Source organism: Thalassophryne amazonica, chromosome 5 (genome assembly GCF_902500255.1).
Source record: "Thalassophryne amazonica chromosome 5, fThaAma1.1, whole genome shotgun sequence".
Taxonomy (NCBI): domain Eukaryota; kingdom Metazoa; phylum Chordata; class Actinopteri; order Batrachoidiformes; family Batrachoididae; genus Thalassophryne; species Thalassophryne amazonica.
Window position 1 is genome coordinate 120,067,895 of NC_047107.1, and position 15,154 is coordinate 120,083,048.

Sequence of the window (15,154 nt, forward strand, 5' to 3'; positions counted from 1 at the left end):
ATAAAAACGCTTTATTCGTGGCCAATTTGTATGCATTCGCTACAACAAATTTTAGTTTGTGATGTGGACATGATAGGCACACAATGTATCCATTTTACACACTGTCCCAGTCCGCTGCCAAGCCGCAAGTCCCCATCAGTTGCGGATATCAGCGGGTAACGGCAGATATACAGTGCATAGAGTGAGTATGTATTGTGTATGAATTGAGTATGTATTGAGTATGTAAGGTGGATGTCATCCGCATCCAGATTTTTGAGCTACTCAAAAATCCTGGCTGCGGACATGCGTGCCTCTGTGGATGATCACGGGCGTGTTCGGATGACGGCCGACTCATACAGGCATGTTACACGGATATTGCGGATGTTTGGCAAATATGGGCCAATTTTGTGCGCAATCCATACGCAAATCCTCCTAAATGCCAGTGGGACAGGGCCCTAAAATTGAGTTATTTGGACATAACAAGGGGTGATATGCATGACTGAAAAAGAACACAGCATTGCAAGAAAAACACTAGCTACCTACAGTAAAATTTGGAGGTGGTTCCATCATGCTATGTGGCTGTGTGGCCAGTGCAGGTACTGGGAATCTTGTTAAGTTGAGGGTCACATAGATTCCAGTCAATATCAACAGATTCTTGAGAACAATGTTCATGAATCAGTGACAAAGTTGAAGTTGTGCCGGGGCTGGATCTTTCAACAAGACAACGACCCTAAACACTGGTCAAAATCTACTAAGGCATTCATGTAGAGGAACAAGTACACTGTTCTGTAATGGCCATCTCAGTCCCCAAACCTGAATATTATTGAAGATCTGTGGTGCGATTTTAAGTGGGCTGTCCATGCTCGGAAACCAACAAACCTGAGATGTTTTGTAAAGAGGAATGGTCCAAAATACCTTCAACCAGAATCCAGACTCTCTTTGGAAGCTATAGGAAGCATTTAGAGACTGTTATTTCTGCAAAAGAAGGAATATTGATGCATTTTTTCTGTTGGAGTGCCCAAATTTATGCACCTGCCTAATTTTGTTTAAAGAATTATTGCACACTTTCTGTAAATCCTAGAAACTTCATTTCACTTCTCAAATATCACTGTGTTTGTCTGCTATATGATATACGAGGTCTGTGAGAAAAGTATCCGACCTTATTATTTTTTTTAAAAACCATATGGATTTGAATCATGTGTGATTACATCAGCCAAGCTTGAACCCTCATGGGCATGCAAGAGTTTTTTCACGCCTGTCGGTGACGTCATTCGCCTGTGAGCACGCCTTGTGGAAGGAGTGGTCCAGCCCCCTCGTCGGAATTCCTTTGTCTGAGAAGTTGCTGAGAGACTGGCGCTGTGCTTGATCAAAAGTTTTTCAAAAACTGTTAGGCAGATCCGAGTGGACACCATTCGAGAAATTCAGCTGGTTTTCGGTGAAAATTTTAATGGTTGATGAGAGATTTTGGATTGTTTCTATCGCTGTAAGGACTTCCCACGGAGCGGGACGTCGCGCAGCGCTCCGAGGCGATGTCGTCATCCTGTTTCAAGCTGAAAACCTCCAAATTTAAGCCTCTGTTGACCCAGGACATCGTGAGAGAACAGAGAACTTTCAGAAGAGGTCGGAATCAGCAGTTTATCCGGACATTCCACTGTTAAAGGAGATTTTTTTAATGAAAGACGTGCGGACAGATTGGCGCTTCGGCTTGCAGCCGGCATGGCACACCCACCACAGGAAAAACACCTCCGTGTTGATAACCATTTGTAAAATCCAGGCGGCTTTTGGTGGCTTTCAGTTGAGTGAGTATCTAAGAAATTGTTTAACAGCAGGGCATGTTCCAACTTGTCCTTAAGCCTTCCAATGGAGGTGTTTTTCCTGTGGCGGGCGCGCCATGCCGTTAAAATTTTCACCGAAAACCAGCTGAATTGTCCACTGTCCACTCGGATGTGCCTCACAGTTTTTGAAAAAATTTTGATCAAGCACAGCGCCAGTCTCTCAGCAACTTCTCAGACAATGACAATCCGACGAGGGGGCTGGACCACTCCTTCCACAAGGCGTGCTCACAGGCGAATGACGTCACTGACAGGCGTGAAAAAACTCATGCATGCGCACGAGGCTTCAAGCTTGGCTGATGTAATCACGCGTGATTCAAATCCATATAGTTTTTAAAAAAAATAAAACTGTCAGTTTCTTTTCTAATAGACCTCGTATTTAACTGAAATTGCTGATCCAAACAACCAATGATTTATAAAGGAAAATCATGAAAATCATCAGCAGTGCCCAAACTTTTACATACCACTGTATGTATGTATGTATGTATGTATGTATGTATGTATGTATGTATGGATGGATGGATGGATGGATGGATGGATGGATGGATGGATGGATGGATGGATGGATGGATCTATCTATCTATCTATCTATCTATCTATCTATCTATCTATCTATCTATCTATCTATCTATCTATCTATCTATCTATCTATCTATCTATCTATCTATCTGTGTGTGTGTGTGTGTGTGTGTGTTCACCGTTGGCCATGCTGGTTTGCATGCTGCCGTCGGTTCTGATCAGCTCCCCGTGAACTGGTGCTTCAACCAGCTCAAACTCCAGCTCGTCTGGAGCCGTGTCGGCATCGCTGACCGCTAGCTGCTGACCGCCTGCATGGAGACACAGAGAGAGAGAGAAGATGGGAAGATGAGAAATTACAGGAAGAAAATGAAAAAGTGAAAGGAAAAAAGATGGTGTTAGTAGAAAGAGAAAAGAGGGAAAAATAGAAAAGGCACAGATGAGAAGTCAACAAAAAAAGGAGATGGGACGCAAACAAAAAGAGAGATCAAACAGAAGAGTAAATGAAGATACAACCCCTGGCAAAAATTATGGAATCACCGGCCTCGGAGGATGTTCATTCAGTTGTTTAATTTTGTAGAAAAAAAGCAGATCACAGACATGACACAAAACTAAAGTCATTTCAAATGGCAACTTTCTGGCTTTAAGAAACACTATAAGAAATCAGGAAAAAAAATTGTGGCAGTAACGGTTACTTTTTTAGACCAAGCAGAGGGAAAAAATATGGAATCACTCAATTCTGAGGAAAACATTATGGAATCATGAAAAACAAAAGAACGCTCCAACACTGTTGTGTGGGCCGCTGAAGAGGAGGTACTGCTGGCCCACCACCACCAGAGGGCACCCTGCCTGGAGTGCGGGCTCCAGGCACCAGAGGGCGCTGCCGCCTAACAAGAGTAGCCGGGGTGACAGCTGACACTCATCACCTATGATGCTGTCACCACTCATCTGATCAGCATCAGTATATCAGCAAGACGTCATCTCCACCTCTTTGCCGAGATATCGCTTTACCAGGAAGGTAACGTTCTCAGCTGGCTGTGAGATTTATTCGACAGTAACCTTTTGTGACTTTTTGTGTATCGTATAACAGACTCTTTTTCCAACAAGAGGTGGAGTTGGTTTTCCTGCCGTGTGAATTGCTGGGTGCATACGCGCCCACATTTAATTGTTTTTTTGTTCCTCGCCAGCAGTACCAGATCCGACACGCGGAGGCAGTGGCCACCTGGGAGTTTGGGACTTGGCGGCTCCAGTATTCCCGGGGTCTGGTGGCGGAGGAAATCGTGTGGTTCCGTTTCTAGTTTGGACAGACGTCTTCTATCTTCGAGCCTGCCCACACGACACCTTTTGTGATTTGACCTTTTGTCTATTGTTGTAATCTGTTGTGTTTGTTGTGCCCTTTCACAACAGTAAAGTGTTGTATTTGACTTCCTCCATTGTCCGTTCATTTGCGCCCCCTGTTGTGGGTCCGTGTACCTACACTTTCCCAACAAACACATCGCTAGTATTTTGTTGCACCACCTCTGGCTTTTATAACAGCTTGCAGTCTCTGAGGCATGGACTTAATGAGTGACAAACAATACTCTTCATCAATCTGACTCCAACTTCAACTTCCACCAAAGATTTTCAGTTGGATTAAGATCCAGACTATTTGCAGGCCATGACATTGACCCCATGTGTCTTTTTGCAAGGAATGTTTTCACAGTTTTTGCTCTATGGCAAGATGCATTATCATCTTGAAAAATGATTTCATCATCCCCAAACATCCTTTCAATTGATGGGATAAGAAAAGTGTCCAAAATATGTAATGACAGCCATCTCCCCAGTGCCTTTACCTGACATGCAGCCCCATATCATCAATGACTGTGGAAATTTACATGTTTTCTTCAGGCAGTCATCTTTATAAATCTCATTGGAACGGCACCAAACAAAAGTTCCAGCATCATCACCTTGCCCAATGCAGATTCGAGATTCATCACTGAATATGACTTTCATCCAGTCATCCACAGTCCACGATTGCTTTTCCTTAGCCCATTGTAACCTTGTTCTTTTCTGTTTAGGTGTTAATGATGGCTTTCGTTTAGCTTTTCTGTATGTAAATCCCATTTCCTTTAGGCGGTTTCTTACAGTTCGGTCACAGACGACTCCAGTTTCCTCCCATTCGTTCCACATTTGTTTTGTTGTGCATTTTTGATTTTGAGACATATTGCTTTAAGTTTTCTGTCTTGACACTTTGATGTCTTCCTTGGTCTACCAGTATGTTTGCCTTTAACAACCTTCCCATGTTGTTTGTATTTGGTCCAGAGTTTAGACACAGCTGACTGTGAACAACCAAAATCTTTTGCAACATTGCGTGATGATTTACTCTCTTTTAAGAGTTTGATAATCCTCTCCTTTGTTTCAATTGACATCTCTCATGTTGGAGCCATGATTCATGTCAGTCCACTTGGTGCAACAGCTCTCCAAGGTGTGATCACTCCTTTTTAGATGCAGACTAACGAGCAGATCTGATTTGATGCAGGTGTTAGTTTTGGGGATGAAAATTTACAGGGTGATTCCATAATTTATTCCTTAGAATTGAGTGATTCCATATTTTTTTCCCTCTGCTTGGTCTAAAAAAGTAACCGTTACTGACTGCCACAATTTTTTTTCCTGATTTCTTATAGTGTTTCTTAAAGCCAGAAAGTTGCCATTTGAAATGACTAGTTTTGTGTCATGTCTGTGATCTGCTTTTTTTCTACAAAGTTAAACAACTGAATGAACATCCTCTGAGGCCTGTGATTCCATAATTTTTGCCAGGTGTTGTAGATGTGATGAAAATGTAAAGGCAGAAACAGAGGAAGAAGAAAAGAAGAATAGAAGAGAGGAGGAGCAAAAGAGAGAGCGAGGAGGATAAAATCCCAGAGAGTAAAATGGCACAAAGAGGGAAACAAATCAAATTAAAGGGATGAAGAAGCAATAAAAGTCTAAAAGTAACAACCAGCACTCGACTCCTCCTCCTTAGAGTCATCAATCATAACCACACACACACACACACACACACACACACACACACACACACACACACACACACACACACACACACACACACACGGGGGGGGGGGGGGGGTATGTCGCCACAATGCGGCATTTGAAACAACAGGACAGCTGTGTGTGTGTGTGTGTGTGTGCATGCTGCACTCACCCAGGGGGACGTGACCTCCCACCCTGACCTCCAGCAGCGGGTCCAGAACCTGAAAGACCGGCGGCTGCTGATGGTTGGACAGCAGCAGGATGGCAAAGTTCAGCTCCGGAGTCGTGTGCTCGCCGTCTGACACTGACACACGCACACAAACAACACAAACAGACACACAAACTGATCTTTAGGAGCGGGCGGCGTGAACCCGCCAGATGCTGTCTCTGGTGTGTGCGCTGAAAGAGACGTTTATCAAACACAGTGATGCCTGTGCATGTTTTTTGTATACTTAAGAAACATAATTTAAAAATCTATAGTTCTAGACCATCACTTCCTGAAGCATGAACATGAACAACTCATCTGAAATGAGCCACACAAAATATCCGCACTCAAAATATCAAAATATGACTTTTCGAACATCAAAAGTCACCCTTCAGTGTTCAGCCACAAATCAGAAAAGTTAGCGTGATCTGGGAAATGCAAACAAAGAAAAACAGTGATGTTTGCTTTCACTTCTGTTTCACTGCAGACAGTATGAACCCAACATATTTGATGCTTTTTTCCTGGTCAACTACATTTCATGTGTTAATATTCATCCATTCCTACATTTCAGGCCTGTAACACATTCCAAAAAAGGTGGGACACTAAAGCATTTACCACTTTTAATGTTTTCATTCCTTCTCACAATACTTAAAAGATGTTCTGACTTTGAGGATAACAAGAGGTGAAGAATTTCAGGTGTTATTTTGTCCCATTGTTCCTGCAAACATGTCTTAAGGTGCACAAAAGCATGGGGTGGTTGTTGTTTTTTTTATTATTTTATTTTATCCTCTGTTGGGAACAGGTCAGGACTGCAAGCAGGTCAGTCCAGTACCCATATCCTCTGCTGCTACAGCCATGCCTATGTACTCTTGCCCTTTACACATTGAAATTTGTCCAGATTCCTTGAATCATTTAATGAGGCTATGTACTGGAGATGAAGAAATATGTAAATCCATTCCAGTCTTTCTTTGAGGAACATTATTTATAAATATTTCGATAATTTTCTCATGCAGCTGTTGGCAGACTGGAGATACCGAGTTTGTACCAAATCATGATTACGATCACCTGTTTGAAATAACAGCATTATTTAAAATTTTCGTACCTCATTACGAGCCCTAAATTGTCCCCATTCCACCTTGTTACCTCCACCAATGAAGTTGGATGTTATCGCCCCTGTTTTGTTTGTCTGTTTGTGAACAGCTTGGAGCCCACAATTTTTCATATATAGTTATGAAAGTTTTCAATTTTCAAGGTCATAGGTCAAAGGGCAAAGTCAGAAATAATTTAGGAAAATTGGAAAAATTGTGCACATATGTTTTCAACCTAAGTGCCCCTGTAACCTCCCCCTTAGTGCCCCCAGTCACCATGCCAAGTTTGGTGTTGATTACTTAATTACTGTGGGTGTGCACAGCGAACACACACACGCACACACACAAGGTCAGCTTTATATATATTACATTATATCTTCATCAAACATGTCCCAATCACGCTCATATTTCAAACTGAGCTGCAGACTGGCACAAAGTTTAACCTGGATCTGATCCAGAGTACATACTTTGTGGCCATTTAAATTTGTAAAAATATAATCCACTTTGGCGACATCACTGAACTCCAACATTTTCTCCAACAAGTGAAGCCCAAGTGAGGGAACACTTCATCAAGTGTGAAATACAAAAAGAAGACATGTATGAAAAGTGGTAAGACAAAGCAGAGTGATAGAGGAATAGAGGAAGGAAGAAGCGGGAGGAGATAAGGGTGGAAAAAATGAGAATAGATAAAAGCAATAAGGCACATAAAAAAACAGGCAATAATAAACACTGCAGAGAATCCAGCAGCCCTCAGCCACAGAGAAAGGATTGTATTGGTTTTTGTTTTGGGATGTGTACATAGACGTGTTGGACAGGACACTGAACAAACTGGTTCACCCATTCTAAATTCATGCTTATGTCTGAATATCATAATCCAGATTCCAGAGGGTGGATGGACAGGTTGTCTGCCTGGGTTGTTGCCATCCAGGACCTTGGGGTGGTTCAGTGTGGTGGATGCTACGTCATCGTAGAGTTTTTAACCTCCGCAAAGGACATTAATTTTCACTGGTGTTTGTCTGTGTCTTTGTTTGTCTTTGGCAGGATAACTCAAAAAGTAATGAATTAAATTTGGTGAGCTTGTAGAGAGTGTTCCAGGAAGTAATCCGGAATACATACTGTGGAACTGAAATCCAGAAGAATGTTTGGCACATACCAACATTTAACTCAAAAGACTGTGAGAGGGTGTTGATGAAATTTGGTGAGCAGATGAATAATGTCCTAAGAAACCATTTGTCTAGTTTTTGAGACAATCCTGAACATATTCTGGATCTGGGATCAAGAAGAATGTGACAGATATAGCAACACTGAGCTCAAAAAGTTATGAATGGATCTTGAAGAATTTTTATGGCAGTTATACGCTCTCTGAGTGCCTTTGAGTTCTCCGCTGTTTATTGTCAAATCAAAGTTTTTGTCATGATGCGTTCGAGTACTTTGACCAGGTTGTCCAGCTGGAAAGCCATTTCCTAGAATATTTGATGAAGGCTGAGTCTTGAAGAACGACCTGATTCATTGAAGAAGTTTTGAATAAGTGGACTGTATTTCTATAGGACTTTTTTTTCTTTCAGGTGCAGACTCACAAAATGCTTTACAATGATGCCTCACATTAGCACAGACACTGACGTCAGTGTGATGCCCTAGAAGGTGCTCAATTGCACACCGGGAGCAACTTGAGCATCAACAGCATTGCTGAAAAACACCTCAATTAATCAATCAATCAATCAATCAATCAATCAAGGAACGGAGGATCATTTGGTCACAATCAGGTGGCTCTAACCTTGAGGCCATCAACTCCCCAAAATTTAAAAATAAAAAACTGATTTAAACACTGAACCTGATCGTCAGGCTTAGTAATGAACTGTATGTATCATTCTGGTTATCATCATGTTGGAACAGAGGAAAGAGGTGCAGAAAAAAGAAGATAAAGAGTGAGGAGGTGCAATAAAAATAAAAGATGAGGAGGAGGTACAATAAAAGTGAAAGATGAGGGGATGCTGAGGATGAAGGAAATGAGTTTCCTCTTCTTCATCTTGTCTAAAGTGAGAAAGATTATTTTACCTGTGAAGTAGACACTCAATGACTCCGGGAGACCTGTTGGATTAAAAAAAGACAGATAATTCAGACCATCAGCCTACAGATCAGGTTTCGACGCCCTCCGAGAGAAACTAGTGTGTTGTTCCATTTGGAAGTTTCTAACAAAGATGGAATTCCTGGCCACCCCATCCAGACTGGATCTGGTTCCCTCACTGTTGATCAGTAGGAATTCATTTAATCAACTTTAAGTTTCAGGATGAGTCACGGAAAAAGACAAAAGGCATCAGTCCGGAGACAGAACCATCTGGGCTGTGTCTGGATTCAACTTAAATGAAGTCAGAACAAGCTTAAACAAAGAAAAAAAAAACATTTAAACACAATGGGGCTATTCACAATATATTAGGGGTGAGCAACCGTGTGTCATGAAGGTCTAAGGCGGTGCAGGTTTACCTTGAGAATGGTTTTTCTGGTGAGCTCCTCTCCTTAACTTCGGGAATGTATGAAAGTTTGGAGCAAGGTCCAAACCAGGTTTCTGTTAGACTAGTTTCATATTGGAATATTGTGGTCGTACTAAAAAATGTTTCATGACGTACTTGTGTCTTGACATAATCTGCGCTAACTATCCCCGTACTTGACATTGATTGGGTTGTAGACGTATGCATCCTGTGTTGGCTTGTCCTTAATTTGGAGCATAGATCCATTTGAGGACAAGAACAAAGAAAAATGAATGAATGGTCTATTTTTGTTGGAACTACACTTTTATTAGGTATCAAAATCCACCACTTTGTCCACGTAGTAACACCTGGGTAGCAGATCAAGTAGGGGATTGTCTGTTGGGGACCTTGTGTGTTGTGTGGCCTCTACAGTAACCATGAAAGACCAAACAGAAACCCTGAACATGAGACGGCTATTTGGGTTCTGGTGAAACAAGATGTCCTCTATGGCAGATCAGGTGGAGGAGGTGATGGCTTGTAACCTAACGGCTGTGAAGGTGGATGAAGGCGACAGCAAGTCTTCAGACCCTTATCGTCTGCGACATCCCAGACAATTGGGGTCTGGCAAGGATATGTTTGTCGGCATGCAACGGCATTCCCATGTTAAACAAATCCATGCTTAGGGGTCTCTAGATTGACCCTGACTGTAGATTTTCTACACTGTGTTGGAAACTCACAAGTCTTCCGGCAATTGCCAAAGAGGGACAGAGGCAGGATTGTGAATCTGGAAGCTATTTGGTCTGAACCGGCATAGAAGCAGTACACGTGTCATCTTCACGTCCACCATCTCATCCGCGAATTAATCAAGAGACAATTTTCCTCACCACCGAGGAATTGCCACGACGACTAATGCTAAGGCATTAAAAAAAAAAAAAAAAATCAACTTTTATTGCATGTCACAACAACAAGGAAAAAAACTGATGCTGTTTGATGTTTAATTAGGGGAAATAATGGACAGCAGTGCAGAAAGTCACTCAGTTCTAATTAGTTAAATTAATTAAATTATTCTGTTTCTCTTCTTTTTCTACTGTTTAATGGGTGACGATAACCTGCCACAACTTCCTGTGAAATCCAAAATAACCAAAAAGTGTTTTGACACTGCAAATGCACAGGACCAAAGATCAGTTTGATCCGGACCAAAACTACCTCTTTTGGTCAGACCATGTTTTGGTCCTTTGGTCTGGACCATGGTCTGAGTCAGCTTTCATACATGCTGTGTTGTTTCAGGCCAAACTGAAATGTCCAAACAAGGTAAGTTTGAAAGCACCCAAAGATCAGATCATGATCAAGACATAGGAAAACCTGCCCCGTCTTGGCTCTTCATGCCCACCCTTGCTGTGGGTGAACGTAAAATGACACATCCAGGCTGGACAAACTGATCAAGCGGACTGGCTCCGTGGTTGACATGAGGCTGGACTCTCTGGTGACGGTGGCAGAGAAGAGAACACTGGACAAACTGCTGGACATTATGGATGATGCCAGTCACCCTCTGCACACCATCACCAGCAGCCAGAGGAGGCTCTTCAGTCACAGACTGCTCCTTCCCAAGTGCAGGACCAACAGACTGAAAAACGCCTTTGTCCTTCAGGCCATCAGACTGTACAACTCCTCACTCAGGGGGAGGAGGAGTAACAGGAAGACAGGGGACGGGAATGAGAGGAACAGTAGTGGCCAGTAAACCAGTAGCGATCAGTATGTCTGGTATTTATATTAACAAATTGTTTTTTACTTTCACTTTTGATACTCTGTTTGCTTCTTACCCTGTGTGCCGCTATAAAATACTGCTGGAGCCTCACGTTCCCTGAGGGAGTCTTCACAAGGGATTAAAAAAGTTCCATCTAATCTAAAAACCAACGATTTAAATTGTTAGCAAACAGGAATTGATAAATATTAACAGAAAGATAAAGCAGCATGGTGGCCAAGTGGTTAGTGCACTTGTTTGCAAAGCAGAAGGTTCCTGGTTGAAGACCACACACGTCCATTCTCCATACACTTGGAGTTGCATCAAGAAAGGCATCCGTGCAAATCAACAAGCAGATCCATATCAGACCTGCTGTGGTGACCCCAAGCGGAAAAAGCGAGAAGCTGAAATAACTAAACCACAGAAGAAGCAATTCAGATGGAGTGAACAGAGAACGGTTGTGAAGTTTAAAAGATAAGGTTATGATCCTAAAAGTCAGCAGTTAGTGAGGATGATTTACTGATACAAAACTTCACAAACCCGGATTAAGAGAAATGTTCGACTAAAGTCCTCTTTGATCTTGGATACCAGATTATCTGCTGGAAACGGCTGAAATGTTTCAAAAAAATCTGTTATTTCTTTCATCCCTTTGAAACATTCACAACATGTGCTAACTTTATTGACAGCGGAAAGAAAGCCAACATTATCAACCAGAGGTTCGTGACAAAAATCATAAAAGAGCTAAAATCTTAGTGACATTAACGATGAATGACCTGAACATTATGTTATAAAACATATACCAGATGTTTTCAGCTTTAAATAGTGATTGCACAGAGAAGCTAAAAAATAACATTTAAATACGTGAAGAAATAAATAAATATTATTGACAGAAAAATCAGGTTTTGTTATTTTTACTGGATTTGTAAACAAACTCATCCTCTGGGATTTAAACTGCTTGCTGCTGCGCAACATAAAACAGAATCTTTAGTCCCGTCACATAAGTTTTTAGTTGCATCACTGGTGCTATGTTGTCTGATTTTGGCTCACCGGTGAAGGTGTACTGGTAGAGCTCCTGGAGGTGTGCAGGCGCCCGTGGAGGTCGGTAGATGATCTTGCCGTTGTTGACGTCAGCCTGGGTGAAGTGCTCCACCGCTGTGAACGGTCTGTCCCGATGTTCAATCACACCTGACAACAAGCAGCACAGAAAAACTCAGACTGTGAAGGAGCTTCTATCGCGTAGGTTTACCTTAGCGCCAGATCTGAAAAACTCATTGTGTGTATCAAGCATAAGAAAACGAGTGGAACTGAAAGCCTGGTGATGTAACCTCTTGTCAGTCTGCCTATTGGTAAGGTCAGCAAACTGTCCCACAATGCACTGCATGTCATAAAAACCAGTGTCAAGGGTAAAAGCATGGCACTTTTTCTTAACTTATTCATGCCACAAAATTGTGTTAGTGGTTTTTCTGAATAAATACTGAACTTCATGCTTGAATCAAACTGATGAAGTAAACTATCTACTACTATAAGCAACAGGCTAGTCATCATTGTGTCCCAAGGTTCTTGAACTGGAGCAATATCTCCACCTGGTGGATATTTACCATTAATGCAAGTACAATAGAATTCCACCAAGAGCTCTAGCAACTAAAAACTAGTAAATAATTAAACAAGTGAATCAACCAAGTCCATGCTACTTTGCTACCTTATTGTGCTTCCAACTGAATGAATGTTATGAATGTAATGACTGAAAATGTTCATGACATTTCTAATTATTATTACGTCCGCGAAGGACATAATAAAATCATCAGCATTTATTTATTTATTTATTTGTCTGTCTTTTAGTAAAATTACTTCAAAACTACTGCACAGATTTTGACAAAATTTTCACTACAGATAGATATTCGGCCATGGAAGACTCCATTAAATTTTTGAGGCGATCTAGATCCAGATTCTTGATCAAGTTTCACTTTATATAGGCTCTGAATTATTACGTCAAAACTACTTCACGGATTCTCACCAAATTTGCACCACAGATAGAAGACTCCACTGAATTTTAGAAGTGATCCGGATTCTGACTCAGGATTTATGTCAAAACTACTTCACGGATTCTCACCAAATTCGCATATTAGGGCATGGAAGACTTCATTGAATTTTTGAGGTGAATCGAATCCAGATTGGCAGATGTCAGAACTCTCTGATTGCTCTTGTTCTTTATATAACACCTAAATAGATCCTTGTCATTTAATTGGTCGATTGTTTGTCACACGGGATTGATTTGTCACACTGTACAGAAAAATAGATCTGTAGACTTTGCCTCAACTATGCAGTTCCAGAAATATAAATATTTTTCCAACCTGCCTCATTTAAATTAAAATGTCAACTGACAAGGATCTATTTAAGTGTCATATAAAACAAATAATGAATGTTTTCCATTCTTACTAATGGAAGACTATTTCACTTCACTGAATGGAACATTTCATCTTTCAATGCATGAAAATATTCTTTCTACTGCACTCAAACATTCATTATTTGCATAAAAATTTTTTTAGGAGAATTGTTTTATTGCTTTTATAGCAACGACTGACAAATCATTTTAAAAATGCTAAAATGCTTCTTAACTGGTAATTAACTGGTAAACACTTTACTGGTCCTTTTTTCCTTCCTTGTTACCCACATTTATTAACCTTTCAGTCAGAAAACAAATAAAACATGATGCCATGAGGGTCAAATCTAATTTTAGAGAATAAACTGAACATTATTAATGTTGCCTCATTGGCTCCACTTAAAATGACTTCAAAACAGATTTAATAGTCCATTAGTAGATGAATATGACCCATTGTAAATCATTTTTCCTTTTCATTAGACAGAGTTGAATCCAATTAAAAGTAGTGTGTAATAGTGAAATAAGCATTAAGTTCCTTGTTGTAGTCTCTTAAAAATATTTTTCACTTTCTTTTGGTTCATATTTTAGTTGGTTTGGTTTTGGGGTCATGAATTTTATTGACTGTATTTTGTCCCTGTTGTTTCTGTAAATGTGTCAACAACAATTTCATCACTTTGGGCCCTGCTTCATAATCATTTTGTTTTAAATATCTTGTTTTTCTTTCCGTTTCATATTGGAGTAAACTATTAATTTCCTTTCACTACTTGTTCATTCGTTGTTGTATTTTTGGATCTTTTCCCTTATGTTTTTGTTCCAAGTGTCTCAATTCTGCTAAATACGTCTCATATGGTTTTTATTCTTTCTCTTTTGAGATTGCTTGTGATTGCAAACAGTTTCCCTCTTATAACTACTTTTAAAAAATCCCACAATATAGCTGTTTCTGTTGCCCCATTATTTTCATCCAAATAGGTCTGCATGTTTGCCCTAATTTGTTCAACAGCTGATTTATTGTTTAATATCTCCACATTCAATCTCCATATTGTTTCTTTCTGTCCACAGTTCAACTGGGTCTTCAGCTAGATGACACTGTGGTCGGACACATCTACCATTCCGATCTAACATTCTTGTATTTTATATCTGTTCTCTTTCTGCAAAAAAAAAAAAAAAAAAGTCGATTCTGGAGTTCACAGAGTGTGTTGTTGAATAACGAGCAAAGTCCCTCCTTAGTGGGTGCATATCTCTCTACACCCCATTTCCTTCCATGTATTTTTAACCACTTTCTGGCAGATTTCTTATTTCTCTTTAAACTAGTTGTATCCGTGTGGTAGTCCATGAGTACATGAAGGTCTCCCCCACATACACGTCATATACCCTCTGCTTCTACTGCAATGATATCAAATAAGGATTTAAAGAATTCCTCATCACTCTCAGGAGGGACGTACATGTTCACCAATGTTATCATCGTTGTCTGGTCACCCACTTCACAACAACATAGGTTCCTTCTCTATCTTTTTTTTTCTTTTGGCATCCAAATGTGATTACATTAGACATCAGTGTTGTTACTCCTCCTTTCCGAGTATTGGAATGTGAGCTATAAAAATATTTTGAATCCAAATTGTTTTACTTTCTCATGTTCTGCTTTTGATAAACGAGTTTCTTGTAGGAAATTAACCTGCGTCTTTTCCTTTTTAGGTTTGATCACTCATTAATATTCAAAGAAAGGAATTTAGTTTCTTGTTGTTTGGTTTCCATAAAGATCCTTTTGATGTTGAAATATGCTTTACGTTGTTGCAGCGTCCTCACTGAGTAGTCGTGGTCAAAATATATCCTGTGTCCACTGAGGGTGACTGTTTTCTTCTCCCATGCTGTTTTCAATGTCATCTCCTTCAACATGAACTTGTGGAAACTGAGGAGAGTAGAGCTGAGAGACTGGCCAGGT

General features: G+C 40.6%; 1 protein-coding gene across 1 annotated transcript in view; it reads right to left on the reverse strand.

Annotated features, from left to right (window-relative positions):
• fras1 (Fraser extracellular matrix complex subunit 1) overlaps positions 1-15,154 on the reverse strand; it is a 786,018-nt gene that overhangs the window by 142,737 nt on the left and 628,127 nt on the right. Inside the window, exons 33-36 of the mRNA XM_034171199.1 lie at positions 11,883-12,020; positions 8,685-8,717; positions 5,509-5,640; positions 2,510-2,638 (exon numbers count right to left, since the gene is read on the reverse strand). Of these exons, the coding sequence (XP_034027090.1) occupies positions 2,510-2,638; positions 5,509-5,640; positions 8,685-8,717; positions 11,883-12,020 (432 nt within the window). The remainder of the gene's footprint in view (positions 1-2,509; positions 2,639-5,508; positions 5,641-8,684; positions 8,718-11,882; positions 12,021-15,154) is intronic.